We start from the raw sequence: 27564 nt of genomic DNA on the forward strand, positions 1-27564 counted from the left end.
GGCCATGGTTTAGTGGTGGACTTGGCAGTGTTAGGTTAACAGCTGGACTCAATGATCTTTTCCAACATAAATGATTCTTTGAAAAAAACTGCTAAAATCAGATTACAGACTAGTTTTCCCTTTATTTAAGATTCACTTGGGTTGTATGAATTTTTTTATGTGAAAAAAATATGGTTGGAAGAACCTACATACCTACATGTTTTATTAGCAACTGGGGAATGCACAATTCTCGTGTTGCTAATGAACCCTTTTACTGCTACTATATTGAACTCCTGAGCAGTTGATATTGCTACATAGGGTCAGTAAGTGAAACTGTAGATTACAAAGCTGTACTGGCAGTACACATTGACTATGAAAAGCTGGAAGAGATTCTTAAAATAAGGAGTTGATTTATCTAGGGAAATAAAATACACAAACTAGGAGACTCTCTTACATGATACAAAAATGGTTAAACAAAACTTGCTCAAGCAAGACTTGTCAGGTATGTCCAGGTAGCTCAGAATTATAGAAGAAACAGCATTTCAGTCTGGGTGAGGATTTTTCAATGTTCAGACATCTGAAAAGTACCCTGATTTGTTTTTCCTTTAAAGCTAAAGAATTACAGCCTTCTGTTAATTTTAATTGTTTTTCATGATGCGCGTCCACACCAAATTACCTATAATTATTTTCTAAATCATCATCAGATTTTCCAAGTTTGTGAGGTAAACTCATCTTTTCTTCATCTGTTTGACCTTTATTTATTGAAAAGATGGGAGACTCCGTGGTTCTCTCTGCTGGAGAAGTTGACAATTTTTCCAGAGATTCCTCCAGCTCTTGTCTGAGTTCATCTTCAGAATCTTCAAAATTCCTGCACAGTAAAACAAGAAAATTATATTAATTAAATAAATATAACTTTATTATAAACCTTTCTCAGTTCAAGGACTCTTAGGGTTTTAAAACACATTATAAATAATATACAAGTGGCACACCTAATTGTGAACTGTTTCTTCTATCTCTGTCACATTGTTTACCTCTATTTATATAAAAGGCAAGAGAAAAGAGCTGCAAGGCCATGTTAGTATTTCTGCTGTAATTTTTAATGACAGCATTGGCTGTGACAAATTCCAGAATTAAAAGTTAAATTAGCAGACTCTGCAAGTTTTCTTTATTTATGAATTTTTTAGAACACAGAAAAGCTTTAGGCAATGCAACCTAAAAAACTGTCCAGTTGTGTGGATTTTTCTTCTGATGTGCTTGACTTACGTGTCTTCATCATCTGATCTTGGCTCAAGTCTACCTTCATCAACAGCAACAGCACAATTTGTTTCTAAATCATCTTCCTTGTTTTCTTCTGCAGGCAACAGAGTTAATCTCTTTCCTGTAAAGAAAGAGGAACTTTCTTTCAGCTGTATAGTAGAAAACTATAAAAGCATGTGTAAAGGAATAGCAAATAAATAAATGCTTGAAGTGTTTTGTTGTTGTTCAAATTGCAACAATGTAAATGTCACACTTCTGTTGATGCAAAGTAAAGGCAATTTTTTAAACAGTCTGTTACCTTAGGAAAGTGGGCTGCAGTGTGAGTTTGAATCAATTGCAGCGTCGGCTGTATCAGCATGGACCCTGTTGTAGAGTCACCACTGTCATTTAAGTCATCATGTATGTATTTGAATAAGTGCTTTTTACAGGGTTCTTCAACCACAACAGCTCCAGGTTTATGGTACCTACAGCCCACCTCTGTCTACCCAAACAAATGAAAGAATTACATATGAAGGTAATTGCCAACAAGTAGGGCTTGCCCTTTTCCCTGCTTTTGAAAACAGCAACATCCTGGAAGAGGCCTCTCAGTGCTCAGGGACAGAGCAGAGGTGCTGTCCCCATTTTTCTAGGTTGCCAACTGCTTCAAAATGCTGTTTCTCATCACAGACCCTCTGCCATGGGTAGAAAAAATATTACACTAAAAGATGAACATGCAAAATTTACAGGAAAAAAAATCCCACCTTTGTCTTCCTTAAAACAGATAAAAGAATCATCAAACAGGTCTGCTTTTTCTAAGATGCTCAGGAGTGTCTCGGGTGGTGTCTGTTTCCATTGCTTCCTGTTTTCTGGGATGTCTTCAGGCAGAATACTGTGGTGAGCTGAAGAACAGAAAGGTTCTCAGGTCACTAAAGCATTACTGTCTTTTGTCAGATTCAGACATTCTAGTCTCAAGACTTCCTTTGGAGTAATTCTGGAATCTATTTTTTTTTTTTTTTCCTCTTTATGGAATACTCCTGATTTTTTTTGTAAATACTTAATCTGATGGATAGGGAGCAAATAGTCTGGACTACTCATCACTAAAATGTTTAACACTGATTTTAATGGTTAAGTAACTTCTTATTAAACCTGGAATAGACAGGTGCGGCTTCACTGAGCAGCCCTTGTTCTGAAACTTGTCAGCTTCTTGGTTTGAAAGAGCTTATAAAAAGTTCCTGTTTCTTTTGTGCCCTGTGGTCTTTTATCCAAGGCAGAATGAAGAAAAGGTGGTGTATTAATAATATTCTGCTTTGTCTTTACTATCCATGCAAGCCCTTCAGGTTATTTTTTGTCTGTCTTGGGTGTGCAGAGCATTCCAGCTGGAATGCTGGAAAAGCTCCTTGTTTACAGCAACCAGTCACTGAGATACTTGTCTGCCTGGGAATATACACAGCGGTACTGTAAGAAGCCTAGGGACTTTTCTAAAATGGAGCATCACCACAGCCACAGCTGGGTGAGGTGGCACTTGTGACACTGTCACTGTGTGCAGAGGGAAAACAACTCCACCACGCTCCAGGACAGCATTGGCACTCACTGCCGTTGTTCCTGTGTGTCATCAGCTCAAGGCCTGAGAAAGTGGTGATAGTTAATTGAGTAGATTGGCATTTTGAGTCAGGCCAGAGTGATTCATAAAACACAGCGCTCTTGATAGGTACGAGCAACACAACATGATTGCAGTGTTAGAGGGGAAAGGGACAACTGTTTTCTATGGCTTAACATGTGCCATAACCTTTGCTGTAACAAACTACTGCAATTAAAACCCTGCTGGATCATGTGAACATTCAGGTATTGATGAATTCAGTCTGAATTTTAGGTCCTCACTACTTTCACTGAAAGCCAAAACTTTCTCACCAAGTTCATTTTCAGCCATAGTAGGACATGCAGATGTGACATCAGCATCAGCTAAAAAATTCAGTAGTGTCTGAGGGGCTCCAGTTTGCCAATGTTTTCTGGGCTTTTTCATATCATATATGGACTCTAAGGGGAAGAAAAAGAAGAGGCAAAATTCTTTGGATTTTTTTGTAAAGTAGATGTCCATGTGATTATAATATTATGTGATATAAAGAAAGAACTCATGAGATAAACCTGCTATAGCAAGTTTATATCTGGAGTTACAGAATTTACCTAACTCCTATGGAATTTTCAGGATTAATACTCAGCACTGCATTTCCCCAATAAATACCTGTTGGGTAGTCAGACAGTTTTTCCAAAGCTCTGTCTGTAGGATTTTCATAAACTACCACCAATTTCTCCTTTAGATTCTCACCATCCACAAAAGTTAAAGTCTCATTGAGTTTATCTAGTACCTGAAAAAAAACAGTAAGTTACTCTGGAAACAGTAAACAAATACGGTACAATAGCTAATCTCTTCTCATTTTACTGTGTTTGCCAGCCAACCCCATGTATGCACAGGAAGATTGTGTAACAAAAAGTGAAGCAGCAGGACTCAGAAGCCCCACTGTGATTTGTGCATCAGAGGGCTGCATGGGGCCCCGCAGAGAAGTGAAACAACAGAATGACAAAATAGTGCTTTATAAAATAAATATATATATACTAGAAATAAATTTTTTGTTGCTGTTAAAAATATTTTAAAATTCTAATATACTAATAAAAATGTCAATAGGTAGCTATTACATGTTGATAAGCCACAAATATAATTTTACTAAATGAAAACAATATTGTCTGTAACCGTTCTTGCTTTGTGATACAATACTGTTTCATTTCTGAAAAGAAACAGAAATGTACTAAAACAATCTACAAATCAAATTTAGCATTTGCAGACTAAATCAGTTTTGAGCTAAGTTCTTCCTCTCAATTTTAGGAAATTTAAATATCTGCACTTGTTCATATTTTACCATGTAAAGACTGACCCAAATATCACCCAATTTTCTTCTAAGCAATTATTCTCTTGTAGAAGGGCAGATATATGCAACATGACAACAAATCCTCAATAAGAAGCTTCGTTGTAACAAAGGCAGAGGATGATGGTAATGGAAACAGATCTTAGATTATGGAACTGTCATAGCTGCAGACTGCGAATGTAAATGCTTTGAATATAATTAAAACATACCTCTGCTTCTTGAATGCTGTCTTCCTCAGGAAAACACACATCTAAATTAATTTCAAATTTTACTCCTCCCTAAAGGAAATTTACACATCATTAATTTTTTTTAAATAAATAAAAGCATTTAATTAAAATTAAAATCAGATTATATGGAACTACAAATTTGAAAATTGTTATTCTCTTGAAAATATCTTCTATTTAACAATATTTTTCTTGTATTTAAGAAGATCAAAGTTGAACACATTGGCCACAAATAGATTTCCTTGGCTATAGTCCTGTTCCTTTAGTGATATTTTAAAATTACTGCATCCACTTTTGATTTTAACATTTAATTCAAATCATTGCAATACACAGAATTGGTTCTTACAGCTGGTTGTCAACCAGAACTAAAACTGAATACTGTGCTGCTTCCATGCAATATAAAATAAAATACTTTTAGTCCATTTCACAGTCATCTTATGGTCAGAAACATTCCTGGTATCTTATGTGCATTTCTAATTCAATTCCCATTCCCTTCTATGATTTAAAAAGGAGTATAGTGAACCATATTTTATAACAAAATATTTTAAAATTAGCAGTCTGACTTGAATTTACTTGGAGTTTGAATAAACATGAGTTCCCATGCACTACTAATGCAGTTTGATATAAGGAGGAAGAGGTTCATTACTAGGTGGGAATATCTAAAGATATCCCTCAAATGATCAGAAAAGCTCATTTATTTTCTTCTGATATAAACTTTTAACAAGCAGAAAACCAGCAGTCTTAACTGACTCACAAATAACTTCATTTCTAGACCTATCATAGTAATACAGCAATTTGAAATGTACAGACATAATAGGAAAATTAAAAAAAAATACAAGTAAAGATGGATACTTTTGTGTTATGTCTCTTTTCTAATATTGTTTGGTCTTGGCTATCCTGGAGTCTGACTTGTTTAATGTTTTCCTCCATATCCTGGAAGGAGACAAAAAAAAAATCAGTCTGAATTATACTCTTTGTAACTGAATATGTGTATACCACATAAAGAAAGAGACTTCTTTAAGTAGCACATATAGTCATGAATTTCCTTTACACAGATCTGTAAGAATGTTCCATTCATTACCTACTTTGGTTTATCTGGCAAAAAGAAAATCAGAAATTCTTGCATAAAGTATAAGCCTCTGATTTTTCAAAAACCCATGTTAGAAAGATACAATACTTGTCAAGATATAAATACTACATCTTCTGTTTTTTATTATCACATGCAAGATGACTCAGACTCATTTCATTCTGGAAAACTTTGGAAGTGATTAAAATCAAGATTTTTGTGGAAACCTATGCCTGTAAGAAGTATAACCCTGTTTTGCAATATCTTGTTTTCTGGAAACACCTAAAAAAACTTAATTACTCCTTTTGATATTCTTATGTCTCCTGCAAGAATATGTTAGAGAAAAACCAAGTAAATAATAGTATACAACTTCTTCTGTGATCTGTGGCAATCAGTGCATGCCTGATGCCTGCAGCCTCAGGAGAAACCACAACAATTTACAGATTTTACTTTTATGCAGTTTCTCCAAAAGATGGAGAGCCCATGAAACAAAGTCACACCAGGCAGACCTAAAATCTAATGTTTCTTTTTCATTATTGTGCGTTTTCCATTAAATCGCTGGGAATCCCAATTCTCTCCTAAGGTGGCTCTGGCTGCCTATAACCCACTTTATTTCATCAAGTGGAGTGAATTCATTTTAGTAAAAGTCAGATCCAGGATCACTGAGGAGGATACTACAGAAATGGGCATATTTCTGCCTGAGAATGAATCAAAGAAAGTGTGGGACTTGCTCAGAAAAATCTATTTAGGTGGAGATGGTACTGATACCTGAAGTGATTCTTCTCCTGTTCCAGACATATCTTTGTTTTCAGACTGGTGCTCAGCTTTCCCTTGCCTCACAAGATAGGTTTTATCTTGTATTTTCTGGTTCTCCTAGGGAACGTTTTTCAAAAATATTCATTTGAATTCCTAATAAAGTGTTCTAGCATAAGAAAGTAAGTATGAGTACCCATATGTTTGAGCTTTGTTACCTGGAGTACTCCTGCTCTAAATCTGAATTCTTTCATATCACTGTGGTATTCTTCCCGAATTTTCTGCAATTGTTTCAAATACTCCTATTAAAGAACAGCAGGGTAGAATGTTTTTAATAAACCAAAGATAGATGGATCAAATGTATTTATATATGTTCACATAAGATAGAAGTATCAGTTTGTTTTCTCTGTCACCCAAAAGCAAGACTATGAAAGTATATTGTTCCTCCGTTAAAAGGTGGGAAAAGAATGGAAAAGAACGGATGATGGAAAAGAGAATCTGATGACAAAGAATTCTTATGCCAAGGCTACACTACTGTCAAGGAGTATAAGGGAGTTTTAGGCAATTAAGGAAGAGATTAATTTACCTGTTCTTTCATTTCATTCTTTCTAGACATGTTTTGCTGATGGTTTTTGAGATGCTCTTCCTGTGTTTTCTGCTGCGGTATTTGGTCACAATATGGGTCAGCAGAGGATGGTCGCAATCCCTACGGATATACAAATGAATCCCACAGCAAATGAGTTTTCAATTAGAATCCTCTCCTTCAGTGCTCACTCAATTCTCTCTCCCTGTTCCACTGAAGAACACAGTTAGGCAAGTGTACATTTTTGGAGGAAAAAGTCACAGTAGAATTTTACACTGTTACAGTTTTATATGAGAAAAGAAAACCTCAGGCTGAACATTGCAGAGCAGATCAGGCAATTTGCTAGAGCAAAACCTTCTACCTGACAGTGTTACAGTTCGCTGTTCAAAAGACATCAATTAATCTTTGGATTTCAATTCACCTTCTTTTACAGATTTTATTCTGTGGTTCGGCATTTACCTACCATCTGTTTTTCCACTTTAATCTTGTACTGCTGGGCTTCAAACCGCCTTTGAAGAAATTCTGCAGTCCTGAGAAAAGAAAGTGATGTACATATACCACGTTTTATTTCACAGACTCTGCTACCTTTGCACAAATAATTCTCTATAGGTTCTACCACATAAGACAAACAGAGTTTTCTTTGTACTACATGAATATATAAATATGGATAAAATATGTTTAAATATGGCACAACAGTAAAATAAGGAAACATTCTTTCGAGGCATTCCCTTTCCTATAACTTCAGTTACTTAAACTTTTTGAAGAGTTCAGGAAAGCTCTTCCACCTTAAATTTGATAAATGGTATTGAAAGCGTTAATTAAAACAAAATTTATTTTTCTGGTCCTCAAATTGAGTGAAAATTATTGTCAGAATGGAGGCTGCATATTCAGCAACCTTTTTATTGTCATTCTCCTCTGTGCCTAATTCTATCAAAGTCAAACTTTGTGTAGTTTCTAAACTTTTCCTTTGCTTTTTGATATAAAATAACCATCAGTCCCTTGTAAGCTCCCTGCTTCCCATTTATTTAATTTCCTACCTCAGGAATCCATATGTGCAGCAGAGAGCCAAACTGAATTGACTCTGTCCTTAAAATAGTCTAGTGACTACTAGAAATTCAGGTCAGGAAAGATGTTCTAAATCTGAAGATCTGTAACTGAAACATTCTAAACACTGTTGTTGTACAATGAAAATTAATGATTCTGTCAACTTTAAAGGAAAGCTTTGGAAGTAGTCAAAATTTCTTTCTCCATATTTTTAATGTTCATCCACACCTAAAATGGCCAGTCACAGAATGGACAGGAAATCTCCTGAGGTTGTACTTCTACTTTGTAACAGAAAATCTTTGAAGTAAATAAACTGCTAGAGAAAGGGCCTTTATATCTGAAACAGAAATATGAGCGCTGCATCGAAAAGAGTGCTTTCATGGCCTGCCTCTCACTCTGTTCCCTTCAGTGTAGAACTGCTTCTGATCTTTGTATTATTCTCATCCTGGTGTGAAAGACAGACAGTGTTTATCCTTGGTATAATCAGAGATTCTACAGAAAGCTTACGTTTTACTTTTTACCCAGTAAAAGTGGGCTGAGACTTGGGAGACATTTTCACAATGAAATGTCAAACACCAGGTCAATTCAGATGAAATTTCTGGACGAACAGGAACATGAATTGTGTTGTTGTGTAACAAACTTATGTTAAAAAAATAACAAAAAAATTATCAAAGACAAAGCAGAGAAGGCATTCCACTATATCAGTTATGCCCAGCATTACTTACTTAGGAAGGGTGATAGCTCAAAATACACAAGACAGACATATACAGAGTGAAATGCTTACCAATCAGCTGGTGGAGGTGGAGGTGCAACTTGTCCCTTTACTTTATAGAAATCTTCACCTCTTTGGCTGATATGAGAAAGGTCATAATGTGCATTAGCTTTCCTTTGCAAGTTGTCAAGCTTCTCATAGTAATGACCATAATGGTCATGTACTCTAATGCTTTCTGGCCTTTCTGCCACATTAAATCTGGAGGTCTGTGGCTGAAAATATAATAAAGGATGTTATTTTACCCATACTCATTTGTATCAGCACAAGTTTGAATTAACCTCCTGTACTTCTCCCCAGTCTGAGTTGAATGGTAATGTGACTGTCTGTGGTATAGTTAGTGTAAGTTTTCCAAATCCTTTCAAATATAACCCAGAAACTTCCAAACTTCTCAGGGTTTATGCAATCTCACCATTGCCACTTCCTTTTCCCCTGTTCCATCAGCTCCTGTCATTAAGCAGCAGCCCATATTGTTGTGTGAGTGATCAGCATGGGGCTTTGTACTCTGTAGGGTCCTTGCCCTAGAGTCACTTCACTGTTCTGGAGCCTAAAGCACTGAATTATTTCCAGGAGAGCCTCATTTCGACATGTGATAGCAAGGGGAATCTGGGATGTAGTTTTGGAGAGTACAGGCATTGATGGCTGCTTTCAGGGGAGCGCTGTGCTGCTTCATTTCACGTCTCTTCGATTATGTGCATGTGGGAGTTGGGCTTTCATTTCTCAAAGCCTTTATTGTGATGAAACATCCCTGTATTTCTCCTTTGTGATAAGACTGGCATTTCCATTTCTCATAAGAACAATAGAGAGAAGATGATCACCTAGCTGTCACTGCATGATGTAACTGTGGTCAGACATCCACAAACTTTTCCATTGTGGGAGACTATATGGTGCATGAGAAAGATGCTAAATTTTGCTTAGTTTCTTACATGAATGTAAATGCATCTAAGTATCACTTTCACAGATGGTAAATACTTTAACTATTCCTCCCATTTTCCTTCATAGATACACTGAAAATAGGTTCATGTACCTGTGGTACAGTCCAGATTACAGTAGAATATAAATTCATATCTGTATAAGAAGAAAGTTTCCAACTGTTAGCAAAGTTCCCAAAGAAGAAGTAACCTCATAAAGTGTTTATCTCATTTCTTAGTGAAGTAGGTTTTACAGTATCGTATCCAGAAGTATGGCAATCCCAAGCAGTAGGGAGAACAAATTAGGCTACCTAAATAAATGCCAGAGGACTGAGAACTGTGACTAGCGAAGCAGGCACCAGGAAGTCATGCTTGACCAACTCACCAGCATTCTGCAATTAAATGACTGGCTTGACAGACAAGGGGAGAGCAAGGGGACATTTCCTATCAGGCAACTGCCTCATGGAGGCTTCTGACACTGTCTGCCATAAAATCCTCGTAGAGAAGCTGATGAAATGAGGGTGGGATAAGCAGGCAGGAAATTGTTTGAAAAGTGTCCCAGAGGGTAGTGATCACAGAGAGAAGCAAGCACAGCTGAAAGCCAGTAACTGGAGTTCAACATCTTCACCGAGGATTTAGATCAGGTAGGAGAGAGGGGCAGAGGACACCCTCAGCAAGTTTGCTGATAACACAAACTGGAAGGAGTGGCTGATACACCAGAGGGCTGTACTGCCATCCAAAAGGACCCAGAAAGGGCTGGAGAAATGGGATGACAGAAACTTCATGGAATTCAGCAACAGAAGTGCAAAGTCCTACACTCTGCACCAGTATATGCTGGGAGCCATCCAGCTGGGAAGCGGCTTGGCAGAGAAGAGGGGGGGGCTGGTGGACAACCAGTTGACCATTAGCCAACAGTGTGCCCTTGCTGAAAAGGTGAATGACATCCTGGCCTGCATTAGTAAAAGTATTCCCAGCAGGTCAGGGGAGGTGATCTTTTTGGACTGCTCAGAACTTGTGAGGCCACACATGAAATGCTGTGTCTAATTCTGAGCTCTCCAGAACACAAGAGACAGTTACAAGCTCAAAAAGTCCAGTGAAAGGCCTGGGCCATTATCCCTATGAGGAAAAGCTGAAAGAGCTCAGACTGTCCAGCCTGAAGGTGGGATCTTATAAATGGTTATAGCTACCTGAAGGGAGGGTGCAAAGAGAATGGAGCCAGACTCCTTGCACTGGTACCCAACGACAGAACCAGAGGCAATGGGCACAAATTGAAACACAGAAGGTTCCCTCTCAATATCACAAAACATATTTTTCACTGTGGGGGAGGGTGCCTGAGGGTGGGGCACAGGTTGCCCAAATAGGATTTAGAGTCTCCATCTTTGGAGATATTCAACAGCCAACTGGACATAGTCCAGGACAACTGAATCTACATTACCCTGCCTAAGCAGGCAGGTGATTTCCAGAAGTCCTTTTCAACCTCAACCATTCTGTGATTCTGTGAACCCTGAAGCAACACCTTCAAAGTATGGCACTATGCAAGCATCTCTGAAACTCTACACACTGTTTATCTGGATGTTGAAAGAATGTGGAAATGTTCCCAGTGTAGGTCAAAACACTGTGGACGAAATTCTGCCTTTGATTATAGAAGTGCACAGTGAAAGCAAACTTCTTTTCCAGCTTAATCCATCTCTGGATTTGCATTGGCACAAATGGAGCTGTGAGGAAAACCAAGTCCTGTGCTCCACATAGGGCCAGTATTATTCATAGTTAGTGATTGCGTGACGGGTGCAGTTCTGGGAATTCCATCAGGGAGTTCCCTATCAGCAGTTAAGCTCATGTAACTGCAGTGTGCAAATCTGGGGGCTCCCAGATCCTAAAAGTGCTGTGCTTATGTCTACCAGCACTCAAGGTACTACTGCATGCTCTTAAAGACAAACATAAATGTGTGCAGTGATGCTAGGAAAGAGGCTGGGCATAGCATGCAGCTGATACCCTGCCTGAGAAAAAGAGGGGATGGAAAAAAGTGAGACACAAAGTGGTTGTGAAAAACTGGGCTTGCATTTTGGAGAAGGCTGTCAATAACAAGTATCAATGGAAATGACTGTTGATGATTTTGCCCATGAATGAGCTGTCAGAAGGGCTGAAGCAACAGGATCAGTCTATTTGCTTCTATAGCAAAAAATGTGAATGCAGAGCTTATTTGCCTTTGTGCAAACGAAAATGCGAAGCATGCCTGAGTCCTTTTGTTACAAAGGACCATACCAAAGCAGCCTACATTCAGTGTTTCACATTTAAGCTTTCAAAACATCTCTTCTGAGGATTCAGGCATGTTTAACTGTCTTAGTACAGGCAATAAGCTAAATATACATCTTAATGTCTTATGCCTTTTAAAGTATCTTTTTAAAGTGCAGGTATTTGCTTTCTGAAGATTATATGTGTATGTGTGTGTGTGTGTGTAATAATGTATAATTCTGAAGATGGTTATGTGTTTGTGTCTGTATATATGTAAGTGTTTAGACATATATATATGAGAATGTGGATACAGAGTACCTGAATAATAGGCTGTTGTACTCTTGAAGGAGGCTTCCATTCATTTCTTTGAAATAACTCTTGTTTCTTGAAAGGCATCACTGCTCCAGATTCCAGAGAAACTGGGTCTTGGACTCTTGTTTTCTGAAGTTTATATGCTTTTCAACAATAAGAGATTAAAAAATTGCATTCTGTGCTCTGTATATGATTAATGATTATGTGGTGTCAAACCATAGTAGGATGCCCACATCTAATATTGACAGGTTGGGTTAAAAAACAATCCTTATGTCCTTTCACCATCATCACCATACCTCACACCTCCTAGTCATTCTGCTTTTCATTCTAAGAATGACATGCTTTGAAACCATGCTATGTCACATTCATGTAAAGATGATCTTATTAATTAGTTTTGCACAGCATACTGAATAAGAGGGAGACCTTTATAAACTAGTGTTGATTTTATGCTAGTTCCAAGAACAGAAAGCAGGAGGTCTAATTCACAGGCTCTAGGAGCCTCTGGTTAGGCATGCCCTTTCTAAACCCAGCCCTCCATACTCTACAAATCACTAGACAATGTTGTGGTACTTGTGAAATTTGAAAAAAAAAGGCTGAAAAGTGAAAAATCTACCTTATCAGTTTCCCATGCAGGAGAATACAAGTACAGACCATTCCAGTTTGGTCAGCCAGTACTTTGTAAATATCTTAGATGCAGTAATGAAAAGCAGTATCCTTTCTTGGATTAAATAGTTTCTAAGTAAGTTTTAAATCTTTCATCAGTATTGACTGTTAGAGTATCATGTTTGGGAGATAAAATGTATTAAAACTATGATTAAATGACCAGAGATTTTTTTTTTTTTTAAGTGCCTAAGTTATTCAGTTGTTCAGGCTTCTGTCCATATTGGTTATGTGGGCAGATAAATCTCATTGAAAGTCATTTTCAAAATAACATGGGTTCCTACACTACTGATGAATATTTTTGAAAGGGGGGTGGAGGAGGGGAGTCCAAAGTGTAGTTAAGTAACTACATAAGTTATTTTCACAGAACTGTTTTAACTGTTTTGATATTCCAAAGATAAATCTGAGCACTCTCTGTGATATAATGAAGAATATAGAATTAGAACAAAGTTACACTGCCAGAAACATGCCAGATATTCAACAGTACATAGACATCCACTTAGTTTCTTTCATGTTTTCTTAGAAATTGCATACAGAATCTGGCTTATCAATGGGTACTAAATGAAAGGAGTGAAAAGTGAAAAGAGCTCACTGTCTCACAATTTAATAAAATTTATACACCTTTGTAACATCCTTTTTTGTTGTTTTGTAAATGTCTTGGGTTGCAATGCAAGACATAACCAAGAGCATGCGTTCTATTACCATCTGTTAAAACCAGGAGAGGCAGTGTTCTTTACCTCTTCCAGGACCCATCATCCCTCCAGGGGGATATCTTCTGTTAATATGTTAAATGTGGCCAGTGAGTCTCACTGCAGGACTGATAAAATTACATCATCCCAGTGTGAGATGCTCCACCCAGGGGGAGGAGCCAAGCATTCCTACCTGGATACAATCTGAGACTGGGAACACCACAGGCAGCCTTTCTCCAGGGGATTCCCAGAGGAAGGCCAGACCCATCTACACCACCAGTGGACCTCCAGAGGAAAACTACAGCCTTCTATGGGATCACTGCTATAACAGAACCACATCTGTCACTGCAGGAGGACTGCAGCCACCATTTAATTGCACTGCTACCAACACCCTGACCAACAGCGTGTCAGGCTGTGTTCTGACTCTGTGGGGCTTTTTTGTACTACTGCATTTTTATTTTCATTTTCCTAGTAAAAAACTGTTATTCCTATTCCTATATCTTTGCCTGAGAGCCCCTTGGTTTCAAGATTATAATAATTCAGAGGGTGGGGGCAGTTTACATTTTTCCATTTCCAGGGAGGTTTCTGCTTTCCTTAGCAGACACCTGTCTTTTCAAACCAAGAAAGTAAAATTCTATGGAGTATGTTTTGCAAGATTTATGCTTTTTTCACACAGTAAGGATGTTTCTCATGTGATGGACATGAACTAGATCAAAGCCTCTCACTTTTGGAAATTCTGTTTTTTAAAGAACTAAGACTAATGTTTCAGCACTTTCTTACAGCAGCTCTTCTAGATGACCACAGCTTATGAGCTAGTTTTAAACCTGCCTTTCCCTGAACAGGACAGCAGCACACTGCCTGAGTGAATAGTTCTGCTGTTACAGTTCTCTCTAATATTTACTTTTAGCTTTGGGTGAAACTCTTCATCCAAATGTGCAGTAAAGACTTCTGGAGAAAGCTACAGCCAACAGTTGTATCATAACTAACAAATGTTACTGTAGAACTAATGATACATAATATTATTATCATTACCTTGTATCTGCTTGGCTCCAGAGTGAGATGCTGAAGGCCTTCTTCTAGGTATCACAGTGTGAATGAGTTCTTTCTGTGCTACCTTTCAGAAAAAAACAGTATCTGATAGAACTGTTCCTACTACTTCCTTGATTGTTTTCTCTCAGCAGGCAGCAGTCTCACTCACCTCAGGGGGCAGATACCTGAGAACAAGTTTCTGCAAGAAGGGCTTCCTTAGAACAGAATTGATGGATGGTCGGTCTCTTGGAGATATTTTAAACAACTGGGAAATTAATATCCTCAGATCATAGGAATAGTTAGGAGACACTGGTTGAAAACGTCCTCTGCAAATCTTCAGCACCAGTTCATGCAAACTGTTGCCTTGAAACTTAATTAGGGAAAACAATAAAAAGAGGACAGTAAATATTGATGGTTCAGAATGATGGACTGGACACCCCAATTTGAAAATAGGTACTTGTTGGCACAGTCATAGAATGGTTTGGTAGGAAAGGACCTCAAAGAAAATCTCATTCCAACCTCCCTGTCATGGGCAGGAATGCCTTCCACTAGACGAGGTTGATCAGAGCCCCATCCAGCCTGGCTTTGAACACGTCAGGGATGGGGCATCCACAGCTTCTCTGGGCAACCTGTGCCAGTCAGCATCACAGTAAAGAATCACCCTCACGGTAAACAATTTCTTCCTAATTTTCACCATCTTCCTGTGTTCACCATCTTTCTGTTTAAAGTCATTCTCCCTTGTCCTTTCACTACATACCCTTGTCAAAAGTCCTTCTTCATCTCTTTCAGGCCCCCTTTAAGCACAAGAAAACTGCTCTAAGTCTCCCTGGAGCCTTCTCTTCTCCAGGCTGAACAACCCCAGTTCTCTCAGCCTATCTGTGTAGGAGAGGTGCTTCAGCCCTGTGATTATTTTTGTGGCCCTCCTCTGGGCTTATTCCAATAAATCCATGTCCTTCCTTTGTTGGGGGCTGCAGAGCTGGATGCCGCACTCTAGGTGGGGTCTCACAGACTGGAGTAGCGGGGATAATCCCTGTGCTGTGGGATCCCTCCACAAATCCTTCCTTGCTAACCACGGTTTGCCATGGAAAATGAATATAACCACTCTCTGATTGTGTTTTCTGGTTATGTTCTCTTGGTTTCAGCTGCACAACTAAAAGGTCTAATGACTTCTGTACCAGGAGGTGTTTTATTCACCCTCTGCTGTCAGACAGTAACACAGAAGCCCATCTTTCCAGAATGAAACCTGATGTGTTTTACCAAAAGGTGCTCAACAGAGATCTGCATACATATTGTCTTCATAGGGTTCAGCTTCAAAACCTCACTTCAACCAACAGACTCTGCATTCTGTGCTCCCCCCAGAACAAAGATAAAATCCTAATTTTTTAACAAGTGATACCCATCAGATAATTCAGTCCTCTCTGTTCACTAGATTTCTTAAGAGGCCAGCATCAATATAATTTATAGGGCCTCAGGCAAACCCCGCCCCCCACCAAGTTCTTTCTAAAACCACTCTTTTATTTATGTGGCTATTTTGAAGGTGGTAGAATTGAATTTACCTTAGCTTCACTTACATTTCCTGTCTACATCTGCACTGAGTCACTGCCCTAACACTGAAACAGTGGGCAGCAATACAGACTAAAACACCTAATATTCATACAGAGTAGTATTTCATGTTTTGCCACTTTGTGAAATCAGCAGTTTTTCTCAGCAGTATCCCCCTTGCTCCTAGCTCAGCACAATTGCTCTCTTAGTGCTGCTGTACCTGCTCCCACATCTGAGCTCAGCAAGAAGTCAGCATCTGCTGGTCCCAGGAATCTGATCTTTTTCCTGTTGTCAAGATTAGTTTCTACTGTGTTCCCTCCGCCATGTAATAGTCACAGGCTGAGGATTACCTGAGGCTCACACCAGGCTGAGGACAACACAACTTCCTGAAGATGCTATCTCAGTTATTTTCTGATATAAATGTGCTTTCAAACAAAATATATCTCAGGAAAATTCTTCCAGGGACTCAAACCACCTTCTGGGAAAATGTGGGGTCTAGGTTCTTATTTAATAACTATAGACTGGTATTTTCAAACAGAAATGAGTAAAACTATATACCTAAGCCTAACCTTGAAGACTGTCTTTCTTTCTATTGTTCATCTGCTTTGAAAAAGTTTAGTAATTTTTTAAAGAACAAATATATGTTCAAAGTACATACATACACATGCACATATGTAAGTTATAGGAATACAACATAATATTTTTTATTTTCTTATGCACAAAACAGATAAAATATGAAAAGTTAAACACTAGCAGTCATTCTTTAATACCAATAATTAAGATGGAAATAACTCTTGTAGCTGAATGTGAATACTATCACTACTACAGGCTTTGCAAGATAACCACTATATTTTCTAATTATATAATAATGAGCTGATTGTAAGTACTTACAGGATGCTTTAGTGCACACAGCTCATAAAGCACACAGCCAAGAGACCAAATATCTCTGTGAATAAGAAGTAATTAAATTTTCAGTGAAAAGTCTATAATATTTTCATCCATGTAATCAGTACCTCTTCTCAGCTCCCAAATTTATTACCATTATTCTGTCACAGAGTGGTGCAAATTTTATTTTTTCTTAAGACACACTAAAAGGAACAACTAGAAAATTATTTTTAGTTGTGGCACCAATGTTTCTATGGTATCTAATTAGGTTTTATCATTATAATTGAAAAATGCACATGATACAGGAAGTCTGCTTCATATTTCTAGCAGGATGAAGGACAAAGCTGATTCAATAGCTGAAGAGACAATAGCGGAGTAAACTTGTCTGAACACCACCTCAGAGCTGAGATGCTACTCTGAGCTCCAGAACATTTGGTGTTGATCATATTCCCCACATGGAGAAGGGGCTCTAGACCCACTCACCTCCTGACTTTGCAGTGTTTCTCATCTTGTATTTTGTGGTAAACCCAGACCTATTTGTCTTTCCTGCAAGTGGCTACTGGAAATTTCCAAAGCAGCCAAACTAGCAGCTTTCATTTTAGTGTGTTTTTATAAATGATAAATGAGTGTATCAAAAATTCACAAACTTGGAACTACAAGGATGCATTGGTTATTACATCTTGGAAATAAGAGAAATTTAGTAAATGATGAAGAAGCAGATTAAGCAAAGGGAAAAATACTGGTTTACATTTCCCACCACTACCAACAAGAATTATTAGAAAGAGAGTTTAAAATATAAGCACTTTTATAAAGCCAAAACATATAATTATATTGAGGCTGTAGATCAATCACAGCAAAGTCATGATTGCTATATTTTGGACATTGTAAGTTAAAATACTACTGACATTGTTGTCTAAGGTAGTTGTTGTGTAAAATGATGCACCGAATTATTGTACACAATAGTACAAAACTTCACAAAGGGTGACCATGAGAAATTCCCATGCCCTGCACAAACACTGATTTACACCACATTACTAAAATGAGTTCTTTCACCCCTGCATATCCTCACACACATAGGAAGGAAAGACGGAGACTTACGTTTTGTTGTTGTATGGTCGATTTTCACATATCTCAGGGGAAAGGTAATAGGGGGTTCCTACACAGGTATGGGCAAACTCTGTAGTACTAACAAAACACAATGAACAAAAAGGCTTACACACTGAAAAAGTTTACAATCAACAAACAGCTGAACTGCCCCAGGTTAAAAGCCTACAGGGGACACTACTTCAGCTCTCCAAACAGTTGAATAATAGAACCCCACGAAAAACTACAGCATTTCCCAGTTCTGTATAAAATGCACTATTTTAATAGTGGAAAGTGTTTGGACTTCAACAGAAAGCACAGGAATTCCCTGCCCTTGTCTTGGCCCATGAACTTTTCACTGTATTTTCTCTCTTCTTTATAGCTGAGGAGGGGAGTGACAGCTTTTGTGGACACCTGGCATCCAGACAGTGACAACTCACCGCAGAAACTTAATTCACTCGTTACAGGAGGAAAAGTACTGTCAAGCTCCAATTATATTGTCATATAAGACTATTATATACTTTTTTAAATGTCTGTGCTGGACATTTGAATTCTGAGGTTTACTTCCTATCTGCTAGGTACTGTTCTGCAGTCTAAAAGCAATCCTTACAGCAACTATGCCCAGAACACTTCCAAAGGAAGGCACTTTGGGTATCAGTGGTTTACATGCTTAGAGTTGAGTTCTGTCAAAGATAATAAAAAAGCACTGAAAGAGATCAAATCTAAGCATTTTACTGTTGTTATCATGCCCCTTGGCATGTTTTGGTCACAGATGGCCGCTACCCAGGATAGGCCAACTTTGTCCCCAAAGTCATTAAAGATAAGGCCTCTCTTTATGGGAGAACAACACAGATGCAAGAGAGCCATGCCACTTTCTCAGGCTGAGGTAGTTGTTCTGGGTCTTTTTTAAAAATTAACATAGGCTCACTCTTGTAGGACACACAACATCTGTACAAACTCTCTTCCATTACTCTCTCTTTAGTTTTAAATGCTCTTCACTTTTCTATTTATGAGGTAACAGAAGTTATTACCAAGAGCTGCATGGGCAGCAACTGTGCCTCCAGGATCTCTTTATGTCAGTTCCACAGAGAATACGCAAAGGCTGTAGCTTCTCCACCCTATCCCCTATACCTAGCAGAAATCTACTTACTAGGTAGATACATCTGTGCTTCCATGCAGGATGGCATGTTGTAGGATAACAGAAGAAAATGTAGCATCAGACCCTTTATATCACAGACCTCCTGAGCAAGCACAATCCACAGATAATTTGCATGCTCAGGCTGTATTCTGGACATTCACAAACATTCCTGCTCAGTGAAGGTCACAGACTGATTAAAAACCTTGCTTACCTGTTCAACTGTCTTGCTATGCCAAAGTCCCCAAGCTTTGCTACCTTTCCATTATTGCTAAGAAAAACGTTCTGCAAATAAACCCAAAAATAGTATGTGATAATGAAAGATGGCACTTTTTTTAAAGAACTTCTTAAGCATATGTTTCACAGGATAAAATAACACCCTCTCCAGTACCAGTTTTACTACCTGTGTTTTTACATCTCTGTGTAAAATCTTCTTGTCGTGAATATGCTTCAAGCCCAAGGAGATCTGCACAAACCAACTGAGAATCTGCAATGAAAGTAACAGAGAACAGATACCTATGAATTTGTGTGACTCTAATGGGGCATCTTACTGAAATACATAAAATAAAGACAAAATCTAAAGTATATAGAATGTATACAATGTAAAACAGTAAAAAAGGTATTTTTAAAGTTAATGCCATAGACTTTTCCTTCCCATTTATCACTAAACTAAATGGAAATAGATATCTACTCCACTTATCCCCCTCAAATTTTCGCTGACTGTGCCAGGACATGCACTTTAACAAGGACTGAAGAATCATGCCAAAGGAAAGAAGAGAGAAATAGACCTTTTTTAAGAAGTGAGGGAGTGCAAATAACTAAGACAGCATTGGGAAGTGGCATCTTAATCCTCAGTGATGGAAGTCATACCACCCAGCTGTAGAAAAATATTTGTAGTCCTACTGAATGTGATCCAGGAGCCAAAAAAAAAAAAAAACATAAATAAATGAAGGACTGAATTCTGGTGAAAGAAGTGAGCTATGAAGAAACTTGCATAAAAAGTAGGCACCTGTGTTCATCCTTTATCCTTGGCCCAGTACAGCTTTTAAACATATATTTAACTTCCAATGTACACATGTCTTCTTAAATAAGGGCCTTTGGACCAAATTCAGAAACAAAACTACAACCTGCTGATATGCTTCTCTGTTTAGGAAAATTCATGCACACGAAAGACTTTGATTCAAGTAATTACCTTCTATTTAGCAATGCTTGACATTAAATAGATGACTTCCTGATTAGGGCTGATGCCACAAATGAGACTTTCCCAGAAGTACATTTGAAAATATAAAGATATTTTAACACTGTTATGTTAAATTGGGAAGATTTGCTTTAATTTCTTTGATCAGCAAATGTATCTTTAGTTTCTATAATTTCTTTTGCCTTGCTTTGGATATGTATTATTATGTGTCATTGTCAAGGGGTTTGTGTGTTGGTTCTCTCCTTTGTTCTTTCATGATCTGTGGGTTTGTCCTCTCTTTATTTTCTTTCATGCTCTCTCTGCCTCTAGCATGACTCCCAATAGGATCTTAAAATTCATTATTACTGAACAAGTAATTCACTTTCAACTGACTTCTCCACCACGGAGTTCCTCTTTTACTACCAAAGCAAAAAGGAAAGTAACAATACTTTTTTTTGCTTCAATTTTATGCCCTAGAGTATATTTCCACTAGGAGGTTGGATACTATCTACTTGGTTTCTAAGCAAAATGTCATTGTATTTGTTAAAGTAGATTTTATTTATGACTAGATAACTCCACAGTTCAGTCCACTAATTCCTACATGAAGAAAATTTCCTACAGAAAGCTAAGAGTTAGCAAAAAATAAAGGAGTAAGTAAGGAACAGTGGGAAATTCTGCTTCTGTGCATTGCAACACTTACTATTCTCACCTATTTACAAAATAAAATATACATGAAAAGCAGTCAGATATCTGGGCTTGTTTCTCTGTGCTGATTTAATAATTTAAACGGCATCAGAGAAGTTTTGACCAAAATGAAATAAATGAGAGGTTTACCACAGACTTCAGTACAAAGAAGGATATGCCATGATGCAAATAGCACCAACAAACTAAGAATTTGTATATAATACATCCTCCCCATAACTGGAAAGCACTACTTAAAAGAAGGTCTTCATGGTTTAATGGGTATATTGCTAATGTAAAGAAAAAGTACATCTACAATGCAAACAGCAATAGGAGGAAGGGGGCATTAAAAAAGTCATCATCATACTAATGATTTAATTTCAGATCTTAAAGAGTGCTAAAAAACCTTCCTACACTGCAACTAAAATTACCAAAGTTTTCTTTAAAAGTTCAGTTATTACTGAATAATTCAAACCACATGTTTCACATAATGTGTTCTTCCCTCTAAAGAAATTGTCTTTCACCTGGTCCTCATCAAACAGCACTCCATGCTGCATATTTATCCTCTTCATTAAATCTCCACCATCACAGTATTCCATCACAATATATAGCTTGTTCTTTTCTGAAAGGAAAAGCATAATTTTGCCTTTATTCCTGTATTATTCATCAGCACAGCAACAATTTATTTTTATTTTTATTTTTACGGCCCTTCTTTCGAAAAGTAGCAGTTTACCTCTACCTACTCCTTAATTTCAAAGACTGTGAAAAAATCGATAATTCCAATGAAACCTGATGCAAAAATAAGAAGTAAAAATATATTTAAATGGAGATTCAGCAAAATATTAAATACATGAGGACATCCTCAAGAGACCCCACTGAGAGATGTTCTTACAGGAAACTTAGTGAAATGCTTCAAAGTTCAGGTTTTTTGCTCAGTAACTAAGTAAGCAGTAAGGCTTAGGGAAAGGGTTAAAAGTAGACAATATTCCAAAAAGCAACAATAAACAGCACGGCCTGCTTAATAGAAAAATTCAACCTGTTGTTACCTCTCTGGGGTTAGAAGACTATCTGACTTACATGTCCCCTAGAACAGTTACAGTCTTGGTCACAGAGAACAATTTGAACAGAAGCCACAACTATAACTTTTATTTCATAAGGCACTGCTTATGGCAGATGTCAGAGGAAAAATAAATACAGGGAAATAGCTTTCATGGTGAACAGAATTCCTTCTATCTCTTTCAGTCCTGAAGAATTCTTTATCCTTGAGTGATAATTCAAAATTCATCTGAAGACAAAAGTCTAGCACAGTATTATGAGATTCATATTGGATCACTGGAAAGACAGTACTGTATGAAGGTATGAAATGCCAATACTGTTTTTACGTTCCAGATGCTGAAAGACATTTTCAGGTGTACTAATGTACTTAATTTCTGTTAAATGGCCTCTTTTTGTGCTTGCCTGTTTTGTTTGTGTGTATGTATAAGCACACATAAGTATGAATATATGTGTGCATACATATATGATGTCATAACCATATAATGTCATATGTATATGATGTGGATAAACAAAATATGAGGAACCCGAGGTTAGATCAGATGAAATGATCATTCTATTTCTTGCCTGTTTCATCAGTCTTCTGTCTTTTTTGATTGGCCTATTCCTTGCTATACTCAACAGCTCTCCTCTATTGAAACAACTAGAAAATTCCCACTAAACTCTGGACTCCCATAAAAAATCATGACTAAAATTCAACTTGTACAGTACAGACATCTCAGGATCTAGGATTCATGCCAAGTACCCACTCACACATGTGAAAAATGCAAGTGATGCCTGAATTTGATGGCTCGCATCCATTTCTAGGAGTTGAGACCTTTTCCCACGTTTAAGGCTTTAGGGACAGGGCTAAGGGTGGTCAACACTAACAAGGTAGGTTTTCTGCCTTCCACTCCTTTCACCACAATTAAAACAGAAATGTTAAAAGTAAACCTTGCACAGAAGCATAGAAGGTTACAATATTTGCATGCTTCATCTTGGCCAGTAGAATGACTTCTTTCTCAGAGGCTTCTTTTTCTTTCACAGGCATCTACAAAGAATTAAGGAACAAAATGCTAGCAATGATATATTTAACTCTTTTCAAAAATAGTTACATCATTACCAAACTATTCCCAGTAATACAAAAATACAGTGTACCAAGAAGATGTAGAAATATTATAAAGTATGATATATATATATAACATAAAGATAAATATAAATTCATTGTATTTATCATATAATGATTATTACTATAAATATATATAATTAGAAATAATAATTATATTTTTAATTATTTATTCTTATAAATAGTCTTAATAATTACTTATTATTAATAGTAAATATAATTTTTATTATAGGAAAGAGATTTGCAGTGTATGTTTGAAAGTGTATTAGAACAATACTGAAGTCAAACCCAATTTTGACATTTTACAAACAGGCAAATGTATACATTTAAACTTAAGTTAAAGAATTGAAATTCTAAAGTTAAAGAATTGCCTTCAGAATTTGAAGAGAACGGATGTAGATGACTGTAATGCTAATAGGGGTGATGTCAAAAGATCAAAGTGAAAAGAAAAAAAAAATCCTTCATTTTACTGGTGTTACTTGTTCCTGTAACATTTCAAGCAAATTCTTTGCCCTGTTACATTAATGAAAAACTTCCATTTAGTTTGTTATGATCCCACTTCCATCAATAAAACTTTAAAATTCATTTCTCTGAGTATCTATCCTTCAAAATGTTCTCTTGTATTTATCAAGTTTCTTACCCTCATTCTTAAGAAATAGTTTTGAAATGTAATCCTTATAGATTCAAAAATCAGTTACTGAAAAAACCACACTCTACCATATTAAAAAAATAAAAATCTTTTGACTTCAAAGTAGCAATTTTCTGTCTCCAGCTTCTGATTTTTGAACAAGTGGGATTCACAGCAATATTTCATTAGCAGCCATTCTTCTAGTTGTACATCAAAATCTATGATTAGAAATGCATGGAGTTTATTGGTCATGAGCAGAGAGAGAAACTATCCATCTTTTCATTTACTTGTCATTACTCATGTGTCAGCCTTTCCAGGTTTGAATCTGGAAGACATACAGCTCTTTCTAGGATTCATTCTTCTACTGTAATTCTCTAATCTATTAGAAATTCACTGGGGTGGCCCAGAATAGCAACAGATCTGTCAAAAACTCATTGAAACTGACTGTTCAAACCCCTGTATTGAAATCACAGAGATTTTAATTGCTTTTATGGAACCAGATACAGCCGTGATATTCCCCCAACACCCGAGCAAGTGGCCTCAAGCTGCCTCTGAAGTCAGTGGGAAGACAGAAGTTTCATGGTCCAACTGAGCCCATTCTAAATCAGAAATCTTAAACAAATGTGACCAACAGCTTCCTAAAAAGACTTAATTCTCTTCTTCTCCTTGAAAGGGTGTCTGGCCAAGCAGCTCAAATGCTGACAGCAACAGAACAGAAACCTAAAATCAGACGAATGAGACGAATCAAACTGCCATAAACATAAATGAGAATTGGAAAGACTCCATTGTGAATTACCCATGTCTGAAAATACAGATGTGAGAAACAAGGAAATTAAAAAGCTTAGAGAAATTCACCACAGAACTGTGATTTTTTTATTTTAGTGGCAATATTTTCATTGTAGTTGAATCAACTATTTCAGAATTTGAATTAGGCAGTGCCACACACTGTAGGAAGAAAGAAGCTTTGAAAACAACAAAAACGCACTAAAAAGCAAAGACTTAATATCAAAATATGTATTTTACCTGTGCTTTAAGAATAATAAGTTAGCAAAGAATACATTCTTTGGAAAGCTTAGCTCTATATAGTTGAGATGGAACTACAAAGGAGATAAAATATAACCTAAGTTCATACCTAGCAAAATGCAAGTAGCACAATCTGGTAAATATAATTCAGATTTTGTTGTTTTACCTTAGTTAAACTGATCTCTTTGATAACACATGGCTCCTTATCCGTTTTTCCTTTTGCCAAGAATATTTTGCCAAAAGATCCTTCTCCAATTTGTTTAATGATTTCATATTTATCCATGATGTATTCGTTTTAGAGCAGTGGCTAAAATAAAAATTCCCCAAATTAGTACTGCACATAGTCAGTGCTTTAACATCTGAGTTGATGCTACTGAAATAGACACTACCTTTTAAGAATGTAATTTTTATTACTTTTTATAACATTACTGCTGTTGATTTTTTCCTAAAAATATCATGTCCTGGAAGTATGCAAATTATTGCAGATCTTAACTTTTAATAAGCACTAAGTTTATGAGTGTCACATAAGGAAAAGCACAGTGCACCGTAAAGTTTAATGCATGGGAAGCAAGTACAGAGTACTGTGTAGAATTATGATACGATTTTGTAAAACGTGACATCATTTTGTGAATGGAACAAAACTGCAGAATTCATCTTTTAATGGGGAAAAAAAAACAACAACCACCTATTCCATGTTGATTTAGCTTATATTAAGGCGATCTAACGTTGTCAGCAAAATGAAAAGCCGCAGGAGACCACGGCCAAGTGAAGTAGCAGTAGTCTGGAAACCCCTGTGAGGAGCACTGAAGTCACTGGGTACTCGCAGGGCTTCCATAGAAAAGCTGCACACCTAAATAGGAGCAAACACTACAAAACTGCTCTTATTAGTAGTCCTGAGTTTTAGCAAGGGAGATTAGCTCCGATACCAGATGCTCCCTGCCAGGCAAGCCCTGCGACAGGCTCCCTCGTTGGCAGCCTCCGAGGTACCGGCAGTGCCAGCAGGGCGACCTTGGGACGTTCGGGATTTCGGTGTCTGGCTCACAGCCAGCTGCTGTTGGCAGCCACAGGTGACAAGCGGCACCCTGGGGGACAGATGTGCACAGGGTGCGCTCCGCCCGGGCTCGGTCCCGCATCCCTGGCCGACAGCCCGGTCCCCGCCGGCCACGGGGCGCTGGGGAGGGCGCCAGGGCCGGCACCGCCCGCCCAGCAGCGCCTGCCCCGAGTCCCGGGGGCCCGAGGGCTGCCGGGCCGGGCCGGGCCGGGCCGGGCAGGCCACGCCGCGGCAGTGTGGGAAGGGCCCCGCGGGGATGCCGCCGCGCTCCGGCCGCCCTGCGTCCCCATGGCGACGGGACGCGCCGCCGGGCAGCCCTCGCCGGGGCCTCCCTGCCCTGCCGACCTGCTCGGCCCGGCCCGGCCCGGCCCGGCCCGGCTCGGTTCGGCCGGCCCCAGCCCCCGCAGCGGCCGGGGGCACCGGGGGGACGCGGTACCTGTGTGAGCTCAGCCGCCTCCGGAGCCCGGCCGGCCGCGGGGAGGAGCCGGCCCCGCTCCGAGCCCCGCCGGGGGAGTGGCGTTGGCAGAGCCCTTCGGGAGCGGCAGCAGCCTCACTTCCCCGCCACAAACCTCCCCCTCCTCCCGGCCGCGGACACTGACTCGTGGCTTGCGTGGTCAGCGGCCCGAAGGGAAATCTCGGCTGCCTCAAGGTCTTGAATCCTGGGTGGAAACTCACGTACCAGCCTACGTGCAGGTGGGTATAGGGGAGCTATGAACTGGCTCTGCACCAGATCTACAGAGTTCCTAAAGCTTTCCTTGTGTATTATTCCTAATATTATTCATTACAGGGACATAGTCTGGGACAGCTTCCCCAGTAGAACTCTGCCAAGAGCATTTGTGCTCTCCCTTGCCACATTTTTCTTGTAAAGTGTCTTATTTATTACCCAGTAACCAGAACAGAGCCCAAACTTGACATTGCCCATAGCGGTCTCCACAGCAAAATTGTGTCTCCGATCAAAGTTGGAAAATTTGTCCTTATTCATTGATACATTTGCTTCCTTTCACACATGCAGGGGCATATAAAAATTTTTCATTGAATCAAGGCAGAAGTTCAGTCTCAAAGAGTTTTCAGGGGATTAATAATTGCACAAACTAAAGCCTCAACTATTTATCATAGTCTAATGTTTCCCATAATATACCCTTCAAACATCAGTTATACCTATGTGTGTACTGGGTTTGTGTGGCAGGGTTTCGGTAGCAGAGAGAAGCTACACGGGTGGCATCTGCCAGAAGCTTCTCACATGTTTGACAGAGCCAATGCCAGCCAGCTCCAAGACAGACCCACCCAACTGTGTCCCCATCCATGCCCCCCTCTCTCCCCTTCTCTGATCTGTCATCCCAAAGGCCCCACCACCATCACTGACAGGCTCGGCCTTGACCAGTGAAGTGAAATTGAGTCCAGGAAGAAAGGAGGGTGGGAGAAAAGTGTTCTAAGATTTGGGTTTATGTTTCATTACTCTGCTCTGATTTGGTTGGTAGTAAATCAATTTCCTCAAGTCAAGTCTGTTTTACCTGTAACTGGGGAGTGATCTGTCCCTGTGCTTCTCTTGGCCCATGAGACTTCAATTTTCTGTCCCGTGCCCAGCTGAGGAGGGGAGTGACAGAGAGGCCTTGGTGGCACCTGGTATCCAGCATCAACCCACCACAATGCTGCATTCCGTTATGTACTCAGGAAAAACACCTCTACTCCTTCTCAGAGTGCTACATCATCTCCTTGAAACATGACAGGAGGACAATTTGAACAATGCTATAATTTCACTGAGCATTTCTGCAAAGCTATTACCAACTCCAAATATA

The 27564-nt window shown here is 38.6% G+C and overlaps 1 protein-coding gene across 5 annotated transcripts; it reads right to left on the reverse strand.

Moving 5' to 3' along the window:
- Positions 1–102: 102 nt before the first annotated feature.
- NEK5 (NIMA related kinase 5) lies at positions 103–27499 on the reverse strand. Of its 5 annotated transcripts, none has more exons than XM_015635882.2 (23): positions 27280–27499; positions 24884–25024; positions 22895–22991; positions 21433–21530; positions 19454–19537; positions 19265–19335; positions 17931–18017; positions 16839–16893; positions 14575–14775; positions 14409–14490; positions 12034–12170; positions 8588–8787; positions 7223–7289; positions 6763–6882; positions 6395–6478; positions 6192–6296; positions 5210–5290; positions 4343–4411; positions 3455–3578; positions 3124–3249; positions 1977–2114; positions 1243–1357; positions 103–847 (listed from the first exon to the last, which is right to left on the reverse strand). In XM_015635882.2, exons 2-23 carry the CDS (start codon positions 24998–25000, stop codon positions 652–654), a joined length of 2454 nt encoding a protein of 817 aa, XP_015491368.1. In that variant the 5' UTR covers positions 25001–25024; positions 27280–27499; the 3' UTR covers positions 103–651. The 5 variants fall into 5 exon arrangements, with proteins under 5 accessions (XP_015491368.1, XP_015491377.1, XP_015491387.1 ...); XM_015635891.2 differs by lacking the exon at positions 27280–27499 and adding an exon at positions 26205–26264; XM_015635901.2 differs by lacking the exon at positions 6192–6296.
- Positions 27500–27564: the final 65 nt, after the last annotated feature.

Source organism: Parus major, chromosome 1 (assembly GCF_001522545.3).
Source record: "Parus major isolate Abel chromosome 1, Parus_major1.1, whole genome shotgun sequence".
Classification (NCBI taxonomy): domain Eukaryota; kingdom Metazoa; phylum Chordata; class Aves; order Passeriformes; family Paridae; genus Parus; species Parus major.

What these genes read in the sequence shown, in the direction of transcription:
- NEK5 (XM_015635882.2), bottom strand. Translation starts at nt 25,000, where the DNA reads ATGGATAAATATGAAATCATTAAACAAATTGGAGAAGGATCTTTTGGC. An exon ending in TGTGTGCACTAAAGCATCCT is followed by an intron (nt 14,776 to 16,838) that starts GTAAGTACTTAC and finishes TCCCTAATTAAG; the next exon opens with TTTCAAGGCAACAGTTTGCA. An exon ending in TGGAGCCAAGCAGATACAAG is followed by an intron (nt 12,171 to 14,408) that starts GTAATGATAATA and finishes ATTGTTGAAAAG; the next exon opens with CATATAAACTTCAGAAAACA.